This window comes from Monopterus albus, unplaced genomic scaffold, assembly GCF_001952655.1.
Source record: "Monopterus albus unplaced genomic scaffold, M_albus_1.0 scaffold277.1, whole genome shotgun sequence".
Taxonomy (NCBI): Eukaryota; Metazoa; Chordata; class Actinopteri; order Synbranchiformes; family Synbranchidae; genus Monopterus; species Monopterus albus.
Window position 1 is genome coordinate 886352 of NW_018128157.1, and position 15295 is coordinate 901646.

Genomic DNA, 15295 nt, shown 5'->3' on the forward strand with positions numbered 1-15295 from the left:
ACTGAACTGCTTCAGTATCGGTGAGAGAAAAAGAGATACACCAGGAGCACACTAGAGATGCTTGAAATGACTTGTTCAGGTGGTCCTCTTCACTTTGTGCTTGCATATTGATCACAGCTTTAAATTGATGTCAGTGTCAGTTTATCTATATAGCACAAGTGTTGCATAACTGTGCCTTCTGGGTCAGGCTTGGGCATGCTTCAGGCTTGTGGTGTGAGCGTTACCGGAGCGACACTGAAGCAGCTCATAGAGTGACACGCCATCACTTTTTAAAAAGGCCACTTGGCGCTCTGTCCAAAATCACCTCACTCACACTTCGCCTAACTTACGTGCTCTGCTCAGATGCCATCTGCTATTTAGTGATCTGAAAAGATGACCCTGCAATATCAAAAACGTCTTTGAGGAAATGAGCAGGGATGATGTCAAAGAGGGTCAGAGAGTAACTCAAAGGAAGTGATTTGTGCCCAGCAAAGAAGCTGAGGAATTTCTCACAGGAATCAGGAGTAGCATCCATAGCACTGGGCTGAGTGAGGTTTGTTACAAGAAATGAAATCAGAATGGAAAAGAGTGAGTGGCTTGTTGAGGTATGACTGATTACCTGAATCTGTACACTTGCTGCCTCCTTTAGATGGTGAGAGACAAAGACAAGGCAGAGAGGAAGAGGAAAGCGGAGATGGCTCGGCTTCGGAGGGAGAAGATCATGGCTCAGATGTCTGAGATGCAGAAACATTTCATCAATGAGAACAAAGAACTTTTCCAACAGACTGTGGAGGAGCTGGAGGCCTCAACATCTGCTGCTGCAGAGAACAGGTACACCTGGTACACCAGGGGCAGACAAACACCCGATTAAGGTTGAATTGTTTCTGGTATCATCTCTGTCCCCTCCCAGTCCTCCCAGTTTGGAGTCAACCTGTGTGTCACAGGTGTGTGTTGGTCCCAAAAGGGTGAGTGGAGCCGAGCGTCGTCAGCTGGTGACCTGTATCTTGTGTCAGGAGGAGCAGGAGGTCAAAGGTCACGGCAAAGCCATGGTACTCGCAGCATTTGTCCAGAGGTCGACTGTTTTGTCTAAAAATCGCCACCGTAACCTGCCTGACCCAGGTGAGCCTCACTTGGTGCATTTCCACTATCAAAATTTAAAGAGTGGTATACCTCACACTTTGCCCCACATAACCTCACAGGTTGAAGTGGACCGTCCTGCTCTACTTTTCCACTGTATTTTCTCTGTGATGGTCTCTGTTTAAAGGAGGGAGGGGCTGCGTTTCTGTCACACTCACAACTGAGCAGAGGACGAGAAGGATCACTCCATAGTGCAACGGTCAGCCAGTAACAGTGACTGCATGAGCAGTTTATCAAACAGCTGTTGGACAAGCAGAACAGACTTTCAGAAATGTTACGTCGTCACCACTTTGCCTGCGGTCCGCTCACTGTAAACCAACGAGTGAGGTCCTGGTTTTACTTCAAACCAGTGAGTGCGTACACACACCGTGCTTGCAGTGCCTCCTGCTCGTTAAGTGGTGGCGTAGCATTTTGTTTCCGGGTCCAAACGTCTGTTTGTTCTCCTTATGCCACAGTGTTGTGTTCTCCATTGTTTCAGTAGATCTCAATGAAAAATCACGGGTCAGCTGTCATTTTACTGGTTTGCTTGTGATAAGAAGGAGAAAAAGAAATAGCTACAGTTGATTAGATAAGTCACAGTATTCTTAAATTAATAAAAATAAAACTTGTAAAAGTGTACATTTTTGCTGCTTTGGTAATGTAACATTAACTAGCTAGCTAGCACGAAGTTGTGTGGATGCTTTACAGCATCCACACAAATAGGAACATGTTGGCCTGAGACTTTAACACTTCTAAACTCTAACAGCTTTAGTTAAACATGTACTCTAATGAAACATAACTTCAAACAACTCAGTCAAATCTCTAGCTTCTGACACCTTTAAAACATTATTAGTGATTAACTGCGGTGAACTGATTAACTATATTAAATGACCCATGACTTCCTATACATAACAGATTACAAATAAACTGACATGAACATAAAAATTAACAACAAACATGAAAGGACAACAACCGTGAAATGGTGATTCTGTTCCCCCTTGCCAGGTAACAACACAGTTTTCAGTGTCCACAGATTCAGGCAAAAACCCCAATAAACTGTAGGAGTGAAAATGGCGCCGCTGTGTTTGGCCTGCCGCCTGCTCCTCTTATGTGTTTGCTATTTTGGTATACTTGAGGTGGCCTCTGTCTCCCCTACCTTGGTATATGATCGCTTGTCCCTCCTAGCAATACGTCCATACCTCCATTTCTTCGATGTCTGGATGGCCCCCTCCCGGGCAGACCTCGTCGTAGGCATCGCGGCAGAAGAGTTGGCCTCCATGTCAGATTGAAGTCCTTTTTACAGACACCGATACTGACTGACCACCTCTTGGAGCATGGACACTACGACCCTGGCTGGACTGTGGTCCATAGCTACTGCTTCCTTCAACTGGTTGACCCAGATGTCGATTCCCCTCGGCCCCATTGCTGATTGATGAGGCGACCGGATCAGTGTTGTTCTCAGGCCAACCTTCGCCAAGTGACTCGGGCCCACTCCACACAGGATAAGCTAAGCCCACTTCACTTCGCTCTTTTTAACGCAAGATCACTTAATAACAAGACTTTTATTCTTAATGATTTCATTTCCACTCATGACCTGGATGTGTTTTTTTATCACAGAAACCTGGTTTAAACAAAGGGATAACAGTCTCCTGCCGGCTGACTGTTTTTTAGTACCCCGCGTCTCGCTGGCAGAGGGGGTGGTCTGGCCTCTATCTTTAAGCCAACTCTAAAATGTCGCCTTCTCCCCCCTAAGGCCCATTACAGCTTTGAGCTACAAACCTTTGTTTTAACACGGCACTGTCCAATTCTAGTTGCAGTTATATATCGTCCACCTAAATTGAAGGATTTTATTAATGAATTTGGGGAACTTTTGGCAGCTCTTATTCCTCAGTTCGACTGCTTCCTCATTTGTGGAGATTTTAATATTCATCTCAACTGCCTCTCTGACCAGCTATCGAGTGAGTTTAATGCACTGCTGGATTCTTTTGATCTCACTCAGTCAGTACTATGCCCCACTCATCAACATGGTGCCACGTTAGACCTCATTATCTCTCAAGGCCTATCCCTATGTATCAAAGATGTATCAGACTTGGTCATCTCTGATCACTTTGCAATTCGCTTTGAAGTCCAGGCACCGACAAATGTAATCAGACCTACGGCCCCCTGTCAGCGCCGTAGGATTATTACTTCCTCAACTATCTTGGATTTCACGGATGCCTTTTTAGCCTCCATAAATGGAAGAAGGATGGCCTGCATGTCCTGGACTCTCCCTTTAAGAGGAGGAGGGCAAGAAACACCCCGGACCCTTAGATGAACGATACCACCCGTGCCCTGCGGAGACGCTGCATGCAGTTATTGAGGGATCGGTTCTGCACTTTAATGAATTTCAGAGATATTTTACTGATAAAGTTAGGACCATCAGGCAAAATATTCCTAAACCCCCACCGTATGCATCGCCTGTATCTCAGTTATCGCAGATGCTAGACTCTTTCACTCCAATTTCTTTGCCCCAGCTTAAAAAATGTGTACTACAGTTAAAGCCTGCCTCCTCCCCCCTGGACCCTCTTCCAGCCAGGATGACCAAAGAGGTTATTGACACGGTGGGTCCCTTCCTGGTCACTTTCATAAATTGTTGCTTGAAGATGGGTGTGGTCCCTACTGCCCTTAGGCATGTAGTAGTGAGACCACTCTTCAAAAAACCTAACCTTGACCCTTCCCTAGTCTCCAACTTTTGCCCTATCTCTCTTTTGCCTTTTGTATCTAAGATCATGGAAAACATTGTCCTTACCCAGCTGCAGTCTCATTTAGACTGCCTGGATATGGCTGACAAGTTCCAATCAGGCTTTAAGCCCCGCCATAGCATGGAGTCTGCACTACTAAAGGTCCATAACGATGTTACCATGGCCCTTGATGCCAAATGTTCCATTATGATGGTCCTTTTAGATTTATCAGCAGCTTTTGACACTGTCGACCATGCGATTCTAATTTCTAAACTTGAACATCTTGCTTGTCTGAGAGGTGCGGCTCTAAATTGGTTCATTTCTTTTTTAACAAACAGAACCTTTTCGGTTATCATTGATGGCTTTTCCTCCGACATAGTCCCTCTTATCTTAGGCGTTCCACAAGGCTCAATCCTGGTGCCATTACTGTCCCCCCTATATGTGCTGCCACTGGCTTCAATTATATCAAGGTACAATGTTCATTTTCATTTTTATGCTGATGATATTCAGATTTACATGCCTCTGATTCAGTCCGACTCGAATGCACTAGCCCCATTACAGAATTGCATTTGAGATATTAAGAAATGGTTAGCCCAGAATTTCCTTCATTTAAATGAAAGTAAAACTGAATTTATGTTCATCAGTCCTGATCCAACTGTAGTTCTACCTAGCTCAGATGTCTCTGTCCTTTCACTCAAAGATTCTGTTAAAAATCTTGGAGTAATATTTGACAGCAGATTTAACTTCGATAAGCAGATTAGGACCATAGTTAAGACCAGCTTCTTCCACCTAAGGCTTTTAGCGAAGGTTAAGCCTTTTCTATTGGGTCCAGATTTAGAAAAAGCTATTTACGTTTTCATCACCTCACGCCTGGACTATTGTAATGCCCTGTATGCTGGGCTGTCTCAGCCCCTGGCTCGGAAGTTGCAACTGGTCCAAAATGCTGCGGCTAGGCTGCTGTCAAACACCCCAAATATGCCCATATTACCCCTGTTCTCCGTTCACTACACTGGTTGCCAGTACAGTAGAGAGTGAAGTTCAAGGTGTTGCTATTTGTGTTTAAGGCTGTCCACTGCCTCGCTCTGCCGTACCTTTCAGATCTGTTGTTTATTTATACTTTGCGCAGAGCTCTGCGATCCACGGGGCACTTGGCCCTGGTGGTCCCACGGTTGCGATATAAGAAATGTGGCGACCGGTCTTTTGCTGTGTATGGCCCCAGACTTTGGAACTCTCTACCACAAGAGTTATGGTGCATAACCGAATTAGCGGTTTTTAAATCAGTTTTAAAAACTCACCTTTTTAAACAGGCGTTTGATATTTAAATTGCTTTTGTTTGCCCATAGAGATGTTCTTTTTGTTATGCTTTGTATAGTTTGTATAAGAATGTTTTAGCGTTTTATTTTGCTAGGTTCTACTGTTTTTTGTATGGCTTTTTGAGCTATTTTAGCTTCATTATATAGCACTAAAGGTTATTATTATTATTATTAATATTATTATTATGATTATATTATATATTGATTATTGTTTATTCTTTTTATTTATTCTTTGTTTTGTTCTTTATTTGGGGAAATTCCTGAATGACCCCCATTTTTTCTTTTGGGTCCCCAGAGATATAAAAAACCCCAATGGTGATGAATGGTGGGGAAAACCATCTCCAGGCCCTTTTGGGCGAATCACCAATAAGGCCTGCAGTGAACCAGATTGTAGAAAACAAACTCAGTGAAAATCTTGAAACTGAACTCATAACATAACTGTAACACAAACATTTGTACTGTGATTAAACTACTTGTATAGATGTTAAGTATTGCCTATTAAACATACATTAATCTAACTCCATTACAAATGACAATACAAGCTCAGACCAAACATCTTCTGCTCATGATGAAAATACTCAATGACAATTAAGTAATGAATGTATGAATGACAAGATACTAAATAACTGCTATGCATGAATTGTGTGTACTATGAATGTATGAAAATGTGCATTGTTCTTTGATCAGTTCAGTTCCTTGCAGAGCAGCGGTTTTACTCTGAGCTCCTCCCGGGTGACTGAGCTCCTCACCCTACCTCTAAGGGTGCGCCCGGCCACCCTGCGGAGAAAGCTCATTTTGGCCGCCTGTATCCGGGATCTTGCCCTTTCGGTCATGACCCAAAGTTCATGACCATAGGTGAGAGTTTGAACGTAGATTGACCAGTAAATCGAGAGCTTCGCCTTACAGCTCAGCTCCTTCTTCACCACGACGGACTGGTACACCGACCGCATTACTGCAGAAGCTGCACCGATCTGCCTGTCAATCTCCCGTTTCATCCTTCCCTCACTCGTGAACAAGACCCCAAGATACTTGAACTCCTCCACTTGAGGCAGGCACTCTCCACCAACCTGAAGGGAACAAGCCACCCTTTTCCGGCTGAGAACCATGGCCTCGGATTTGGAGGTGCTGATTCTCATCCCAGCCGCTTCACACTCGGCTGCAAACCGCCCCAGTGCATGCTGGAGGTCCTGGTTTGATGGGGCCAACAGGACAACGTCATCTGCAAAAAGCAGAGACGAAATCCTGTGGTCCCCAAACCGGACTCCCTCCGGCCCCTGGCTGCGCCTAGAAATTCTGTCCATAAAAATAATGAACAGAACCGGTGACAAAGGGCAGCCCTGCCGGAGTCCAACACGCACTGGAAACAAGTCTGACTTACTACCGGCGATGCGAACCAAGCTCCTGCTCCGGTTGTACAGGGACCGAACGGCCCTTAGCAAAGGGCCCCGGACCCCGTACTCCCGGAGCACCCCCCACAGGGCGCTGCGAGGGACACGGTCGAATGCCTTCTCCAGATCCACGAAACACATGTGGACTGGTTGGGCAAACTCCCATGAACCCTCCGCCACCCTGAAGAGGGTATAGAGCTGGTCCAGTGTTCCACGGCCGGACCAGCTCTATCCAATTTAAATAAAGAGAAAAATGTGTTATAAGCAGAAGAATGTACTAGCATCTAGAGAGTCAGTACTAGAGAGTCCACCTTAAATTTACTCACAAGATTTAAAATATAACATGATCTGAAATAACCATAGCATGTGTCCACATATCACATTACATTCAAAACACAGAGGTACAGGACTATATGTTCACGTGATTTGCTTTCCCTTCGCCCTGTACACACACACTAAAGTGTTTGTCATAATCTCCTTTTATCCCATAACACATTGAGAAAATAAAAATCTAGACAACTATTGCATCCTTGCCAGAATCTCTTGATGAACTACAGAGTCCTAGAGCTGAAACAATCACTTAATTCATCAATTTTGCAATTGACAAAAAATTAAATCCCTAAATTAACCCTAAATCCATACTTAACAGTCTGAATCATATTTTCGCTTCGCCATCTTAACAAGTGGACCTATCTTCAGTGAGTGTACACTGTCACCCGTCAATCAAAGCTTGTCATGGCAAGGTTAGGCCTCTGCATATCACGCATGCACGCATTTCAAAACAAAAGCCCCATGTTAGATACTATCTAAGCATTTGAATCAACAATATATTGCTCTCAAAAACAATTTTTTTTCCACCATGTCTCTCGCGACCCACCTAAAACATGCTCATGACCCAGAAGTGGGTTGCGACTCCCCCCATGAGAAACGCTGGAATAACTGACTACTCTTTTTGAATCTTAATGTAGTTGTGTTTTTTTTTTTACTCGCTAAAGAAAAGAAAAGAAGTTATTGTAGAGGGTGACTGGTTCCCCCATTTGGGTCTGGCGGTATTTGCACCTGGAAGTGGAACATTGCATCATGCTTAACGAGCAGAATGCTTGTGGTGTGAAGATGCAGGAATTTAATTAATCAAAGGTGACTCCCCTGTGCACATCCACCCCCTCCCTCACATTCTGGGTACTTGGTTTTAGTATAACTTCCTGAAGGGTGCCGAAATTTAGCTGCCCACCTCCAAAGTAGTCGGAGGGCAGTGGAAACAAACGCAGAATCTGTACCAAGTTTTACTTGTCTCAGCACATTTTGGTCGGTTCCTACAATGGAAAAACCTACTGTGATGTCATCAGGACAGTCACCAATCAGAGGTGATGGGTAACTGACTGATGGGTGTGTATGTTTCAGAACATCGGGACCCTCTGTTCATGCATCCTGACCTGTCGCTAGGGATCCACACAGCCAGCTGTGGACACATCATGCATGCCACCTGCTGGCAGAGGTACAACAGCAAACAGCCAGCAAAACTTTCAGAAGTCAATACTTAGGGGCTTTTTAAGTGTCATAAAGGTAAAAACTATTCCCAAGGCTCATGTGCTCATGCTTTCTCTTCCTAAAGAAGTCTCCCTTTAAAGTTTATAGGTTATTAAATTAGAGCAACTACAAGTTCCCCCTTAAGGAATGAAATCAAACGTGTGTGTGTTCAGGTATTTTGAAGCGGTACAGTTGAAGGAGCAGAGACGTCAGCAGCGTCTTCGAGGTCACACCAGCTACGATGTGGAGAACGGAGAGTTTCTGTGTCCGCTCTGCGAGTGTCTGAGCAACACTGTGATCCCTCTGCTGCCACACGTGCACTCAGCTGACCGCAGGTAGATACAACTGACCACAGGTACGCACTAAGCTGACCTCAGGTAGATACACCTGACCACAGGTACGCACACAGCTGACTGCAGGTAGATGCACCTGAACCCAGGTACGCGCACCTGACCCCAGGTACGCACTAATCCGACCGCAGGTAGATACACCTGACCACAGGTACGCACTAATCCGACCACAGGTAGATACACCTGACCACAGGTACGCACTCAGCTGACCGCAGGTAGACACACCTGACCACAGGTACGCACTAATCCGACCGCAGGTAGATACACCTGACCCCAGGTACACACTAATCCGACCGCAGGTAGATACACCTGACCACAGGTACGCACTCAGCTGACCGCAGGTAGACACACCTGACCACAGGTACGCACACAGCTGACTGCAGGTAGATACACCTGACCACAGGTACACACTAATCCGATCGCAGGTAGATACACCTGACCACAGGTACGCACTCAGCTGACCACAGGTAGATACCTTACCACATGTACGCACTCAGCTGACCACAGGTAGACACACCTGACCCCAGGTACGCACTCAGCTGACCACAGGTAGACACACCTGACCCCAGGTACGCACTCAGCTGACCGCAGGTATATGCTCTCTCGGCTGCAGGAGTACACTGATCACACAGGTACATGCGGATAGTCACAGAACTGTTGTATGTCCAACAGATTATGATGATTTGCTCATATATTAACTTGAGGATGATGTTGTTACCTGACAGGTGTGCTTTCTCACTTTCTTTCAGTGTCGATCATCCCAGTCTTGAGGTGTGGCTTAAGACGACCAATCAGCAGATAGCAGCACTACATTCCTCCCACGGGAACCGGTCTGACAGTAAGTCACCTTTAGAGGGCGGAGTCACTCCTGGTCAGGCCCATCCAACTGTTATTTTTGTATTTTTATGTGTTTCAGGTGCAGCAGAGGAGGCGGAGCCTGCTGTTCCTGACGGATTCAGGGTTGACGTCATTCCACAGTGAGTCAAATGCTGTTTCTGTTGATCCTGACTGATAGATAACCTGTATCAGTTTCCAAGGATCTTGCTCTGCCTCGGGTGCTGAGGTTATCAGAGCCTGTTTCTGTCAGAGCTGTTCACCTGTAAATCACTTTAATATTTAATCACATCCTGTTTGTTACATGTTTAACAGTCATTCCTTAAGGCTGCTTGAACAGGTCATTATTTTATGTTCATACTACTGGTAAAATAAATTGGCAAGCAGTACATAAGCATGTACCTATTGGTTTTTTTCCAGTATAACCTCTATATACAGTTGTACTTCCTGGTTTCTAACAGTAATAATAATGCAACTCTTCATTAAAGCTACCTATCAACTCTAACTCCTCCTAAAGGTGGAGACTGAATGATTGCTCACCAGTAATTTTTATGGGCCGGATCTCCAGGTGACTCAGATTTACAGCTCAGATGTTAACCTGATCATTAGTACACAAACTGCAGCACCACAGGGTGTCTCTGTGAGAACTCACCTGGATGATGTCAGCGGTGATGTCACTGTGTTCCTCAGGAACCCTTTCTCCAGCAGCATCAGTGAGATGATCACCACCTTCAGCATGTCGACCTACAAAGTGGGACTGAAGGTGAACCCCAATGAGCAGGACCACAGAGTCCCGGTGCTGAGCTGGTCCACCTGCGCCTTCACCATCCAGAGTATAGGTACATCTGACAGGCACACACACACCCTATCCAATGTATAGGTATACACGCGCATACCGGAGAGGTCAAAGGTCATGCTGACAGTGTTTTTCTTTGCAGAGCACCTGCTGATGGATGAGGAGAAGCCATTGTTTGGAAGTTTACCTTGCCGACAGGTAACACTGTGTACAGGCTCTCTGATTGGTCAGGAAGGGCACAGCTGGAGTTCAACCTACCTGTGCAGGATGAAGTCACTGTTACCTCTCAGACAGGCGTTTGTTTCAGATCAGAAGCCGATCAGTAATCGAGCTGTGGCCCAACCTGCATCAGTCTGCAGAGCATCACACCTGCTGCTGTTTGTTAGTTAATGTGGGGAAGGCCTTGCGGCAGTAATCCAGTGAGGCCTAGTTGGGACGGATGAAGTGTCAGATGCAGCTATGAGTCTTGAAAATGGCAAGAGGCCAAGACAAAGTACAGTTAGAGGATCTGCCAGCATTGTTTCAGTCTGCTTTGAATTTACCGAGAATTCACACTGAAAGTGAGACATGAGCAGTCATCAGAGAGCTGTCTGTCAGCAGGACAGCGGCCGGACAGACGGTCTTTCCCAGGCCAACTGACGGCACAAATGACCTAGAGAAAAAGTGTAATGCAGGGTTATCAGGAAGAAATAAGAACGTTTTTATGAGCAAATCTATTAATTGTACAGCTTGATACAGAGGGTGGGGGCAAGTGAAACCAAAATGCTCAGAGTTACAGAGCCTGACCAGACATAACAGAGATCAGTAAAAAGTTCATACCAGTCAATAACTGGGGATTTGAGTGATTCCTAAGTGTGCCAGAGAAAAAAACTAACCTGAAGCTCAGCAAAAGCACACTGGGTCCAGGGGTGACACGCCTCAGTGTGAATTGATGGATTCGATAGACTGGAAGTCTGACTGTTGTGTGACAATCTATAATGATAGATGAAAACGACATTACCTCACTGTCCCGGGTGACTGAGAGTTTCCTCTACAGCAGGGTACATTGTTACTGCAAGGACATCTCGTCGCCCGAGAACATGAACAAACTCACCATCCTGCAGAAGAGCATGAAAATGGAATGAACAGATCAGTGTTATTGTGAAGCAGTGTGTGTTTGAGTTATGCTGCACTTGAAACTGAGGAAGTGTTTATGCTCTTTACGGTCTTAGCCAGAATTTGAAGGCAAACATTTAACTTTTGTGCCAAATAAATGAAAAGCATGTGCCCTCCGCCTGCTTTACCAAAACCATACCGAAAAAAAAAAATGATGTGAAATGAACTGTGAATTTTGCAAACCGTTCCATCTCTAATCTGTAGAGGGGTTCAGTCTTGACAGTCTGACCGATGTAAACATTCAGCACAGGTGAATCTCAGTGTGTGTCTTACAGGACAACTGTCTGAGCTCCCTCACCAGGTTCGGTTCGGCCTGTTGGACTGCAGCTCCACTAAAAACAGTTCATACACACTTCATCAGACTGCTTGCAGGTAAACACAACACACTCTCCTTCTTGAACACACAGACAGTGTTCAGCAGTTGTGTAAGTTTGTAATTTTTTTCATGTTTCTTTGCATCTTGTAGCGCTGGTCTCAGACTCGCAGGTAGACGCCACTCTGTGTATCCTTGATATCGACATGTTTCACCTTCTGGTGAGTTTCATTGCATCATATCCAGTTTAACTCCAGCTTGAAACCAGTTCATTTCCAGTGTGTTTCTGTCTCTGCAGGTGTACAGTGTGTTGTCCTACAGCTCAGTTCACAGTCTGGACCAATCAGGACAAAGTGTGGTAGACTCGGCCCACCTCCACCTCCTTCACCTGGTTACTGTGGCTCACCTGGTTCAGATCCTGCTCACCTCCAACACAGGTGTGACACACACACACACACACACACACACACACACACTCTCTCTCTCTGATTGTCGCTCCCTCCTGGTGTTTCACAGTGTACCATGATATTTATATAAAACAAATGGGGTATGTATTTGCAAGTGGCACTAGGGTGCCTAGTTATAAAATTTAGTCACAGTGTTGCTACAAACTGTTGCAAAATGCGACTAAAAGGCCACAGTCTGGAGCCCTGGTACTGTTGTCTTACTTGTCTGTCTGCTTGTCTCTCACTTAATTACATGTCTCTCCCATTTGTCCATCTGTCTCTTTGTAGAGGAGGTGTGTATGGATCAGGACACAGGAGGGTCCCAGGAGGAGGAGCTCACCTGTCAGCTGTACAACACTCTGAGGAAACACCTCGGCAGGTCACTCACTTGTCATTAATTTCAGTAATAGAGATACAGTATTAAACAATGAAACTGGATTATTTAATGATTTATGTTGACGTTTATGATGATTGGGTAGATTTGATTGAGTACACAGCTGTAAATCAGTCATCTTCACTTTTAGGTAGTGACATTTTATTGTTTTTATTTTTTAGACTCATCAGTAAGTTTAAAATGTTGGAGTAAAGTCAGAATTGACCGACAGCAAACAGATTTAAAATGGAGGTGAGGCTGAGCTGCCTTCACTTGGTGAGCTGATATTGATTAAATGATTAATCACCAGAGGCCGCTCTGATAAGTGACACTCGAAATAAATTAATTACTTAAAATATGAGCATGAATGAAATAAAAACTAATCAACATTTTGCCAAAAGCAGCTCAACTACTCACTTTTCTGTCAGTTTTTACTGAGATTTCTTGTTTTAGACCTATTGTATGTAGGTACATGAGAGGCCACATGATCTCGTTGTATGCAAGCATGATAACAAGAGTCGTTGGTTTAAAAAAATACAATTACATTTTTTTTTTCTCTTACGCATATATTTATACATTGAATTTATATACGTTTCCATGTTTATTTCTCCAATTTTTAAATAAATAAACAAAACTAGACGGCACTTTGCGAGAGCAGACCTCCACCGAGGGGCAACTCATTTCCTCATAATGCCATAAAAGCAATATGTTCATGATAGTTTGACCCCCATATTTGCTTGACCATGAAAACCTACCATTGGCATTTGGAATGATGCTGGTATCATCATTAGTTTGAAAGTTAATCAAGAGAAACAGCAGGCATGAGTGATTACTAAAGGCCAGGAATATGGTAAATGGACTGTATTTTATATAGCGCTTTCTCACAGTGTGTTGCACTGGCCAAAGCGCTTTACAGAGATGATACACCATTCACCCATTCACACACAACATTCACACACTGATGACGACAAGCTGCCATGCACCGGCGCTAGTCAAGCCACCAGGAGCAATTCGGGGTTCAGTGTCTTGCTCAGGGACACTTAGGCATGCGGGGAGACCGGGAGTCGAACCACCAACTTGCTGGTCAGGAGACGACTGCCCTACCTCATGAGCCACAGCCACACACAGCCACAAAGAGACAGATGGACAAACATTTATCTAAATAAATGTCCCATGCAGCCTGACAAAACAATGTGTACTTACAGTCCTTCATAGACACACACACAAATCACACCATCTGGCTGCATGTAGTGCCCCCCTTACTACCCACACATAGAGAGACAGTAGGCTGTCACTGGGTTCTGGACAGCTGTAGTTCTGGGGGTGCGTTGGGTTGAGCTGACCAGATGTGACATACATGCCGTACTAAGTATGTGCTTTACTCCATTTCCTGATGCACAGCTTGTTTACAGTGATAACAGGTGATGATAGTAGTAAGTCGGATGTTGAAGTCCAGACTTCTGAGGACGAGAAGACAGACTACTGAGCTCTGAACCAGATGTAGCTGCCTGCTAACAGACTTAGCTTGGTCCGGTAACAAGCACTCACTTCTCTGACAGCATCAGAACAAATTCTAACTTGGCAGCAGCGCACTTTGGCCACAAGGGGGCTCACATACAGTCAGCAGCCTTTCCAGCACTCACAGTGGGGAAGAGTTTCACAGTTGGAAAGATACTACTGCATGCAAATTATGATATGGATCAGCACCAATCAGTTGTACTGTGGGCCGTACCCTACCTCTCCAACACATTTCATCAACATCCATTCATTACTTTTTGAGTTATGCTGTTAACAGCCAAACAAACCAACAAAAATATAATCCCTGGGCAGAGGCAATAAACCTAGACTTAGGTAATTACTAAAAAAATACAATCTCTAATTATTTCCCAGTATTCTGTTTATCCTTTTCACTACATCTAGCTTTATTTCCATGTCAAGTGTTAAATATCGCAGTTTTTTGTGATTAAAAAGCAGCTGTTTGTGTGTGTTGATCAGTGTATTACCTGAGGTGTCCTCTGGGTGGCAGTTATGGCGATGTGTTAAAGCTGGTGTCCTGCCGTTTCTTCGCGCCACTGCCCTTTTCTTCCACTACTTGAACTCTACGGCACCGCCTGCTGACTTGCTGGGTAAGAACAACCAGACAAGTGCAGTAATACAACAACAACAGACTGAAAACAGAGGTTCACGGTGTTTCTCTGTGGTGGGTTAGGGTTCTCTGGACGGTAAGCTCAGAGAAAAAAGCAGGAAGAGACCCTCTCTATTTCTGTTGTAGTTGCAGGTCCGAGTCAGTGGGAGGCGCTGTGCAGCTACCTCAGTCTGCCCTCCAATTTGCTGCAACTCCATCTAAGCCACCATACACTGCTGGAGCCACTCATACACAGGTAACACACACATTCTCTGTGATCATGTGATCGCCTGATGATGTGATGAATCTTAATCACAGCCCTCTGTTACATATAATGTAAACTCTGTGTGTGTGTGTGATGTCAAACAGGTGGTGTTGTCATCCAGGAGTGAGAGAGACACTGCAGGGGGGCGGAGTCATCATCAGGTTCCCCAGAGAATCGAACAGACTGATTGACTTGCCTGAAGATTACAGTGTCCTGATCAACCAGGCATCTAGCTTCACGTCAGTGCACATGTATATCACACACACACACACACACACACACACACACACACATCTCCTGCTACATGTATGTAAGCCCCAGCTGTCTGTGTGTTGTCTGTGTAGGTGTCCACGGTCAGGTGGGGATAAGTCTCGTGCCCCCACCTTGTGTCTGGTCTGTGGCTCCATGCTGTGTTCTCAGAGTTACTGCTGTCAGACCGAGGTGGAAGGAGAGGACGTAGGAGCCTGCACCGCCCACACCTTCACCTGTGGAGCTGGCCTTGGACTCTTCCTCAGGTAGCACACCTGGTCTATAATACTTCTGCTGCCAGGGGTACTTCTACTACTAACCCTTCTACTGATAGTACTGCTACTAC

The 15295-nt window shown here is 45.1% G+C and overlaps 1 protein-coding gene across 2 annotated transcripts in view; it reads left to right on the plus strand.

The window, feature by feature from the left end:
- Positions 1-15295, plus strand: part of ubr2 (ubiquitin protein ligase E3 component n-recognin 2) — a 55707-nt gene that overhangs the window by 38291 nt on the left and 2121 nt on the right. For both annotated transcript variants that reach the window (XM_020622301.1, XM_020622300.1), the window contains 16 exons: positions 629-810; positions 890-1098; positions 7918-8011; positions 8217-8378; positions 9143-9231; positions 9310-9370; positions 9918-10066; positions 10166-10221; positions 11454-11550; positions 11645-11712; positions 11790-11928; positions 12226-12316; positions 14306-14436; positions 14583-14691; positions 14805-14939; positions 15045-15215. In XM_020622301.1, coding sequence (XP_020477957.1) covers positions 629-810; positions 890-1098; positions 7918-8011; positions 8217-8378; positions 9143-9231; positions 9310-9370; positions 9918-10066; positions 10166-10221; positions 11454-11550; positions 11645-11712; positions 11790-11928; positions 12226-12316; positions 14306-14436; positions 14583-14691; positions 14805-14939; positions 15045-15215 — 1943 coding nt within the window. The remainder of the gene's footprint in view (positions 1-628; positions 811-889; positions 1099-7917; positions 8012-8216; positions 8379-9142; positions 9232-9309; positions 9371-9917; positions 10067-10165; positions 10222-11453; positions 11551-11644; positions 11713-11789; positions 11929-12225; positions 12317-14305; positions 14437-14582; positions 14692-14804; positions 14940-15044; positions 15216-15295) is intronic.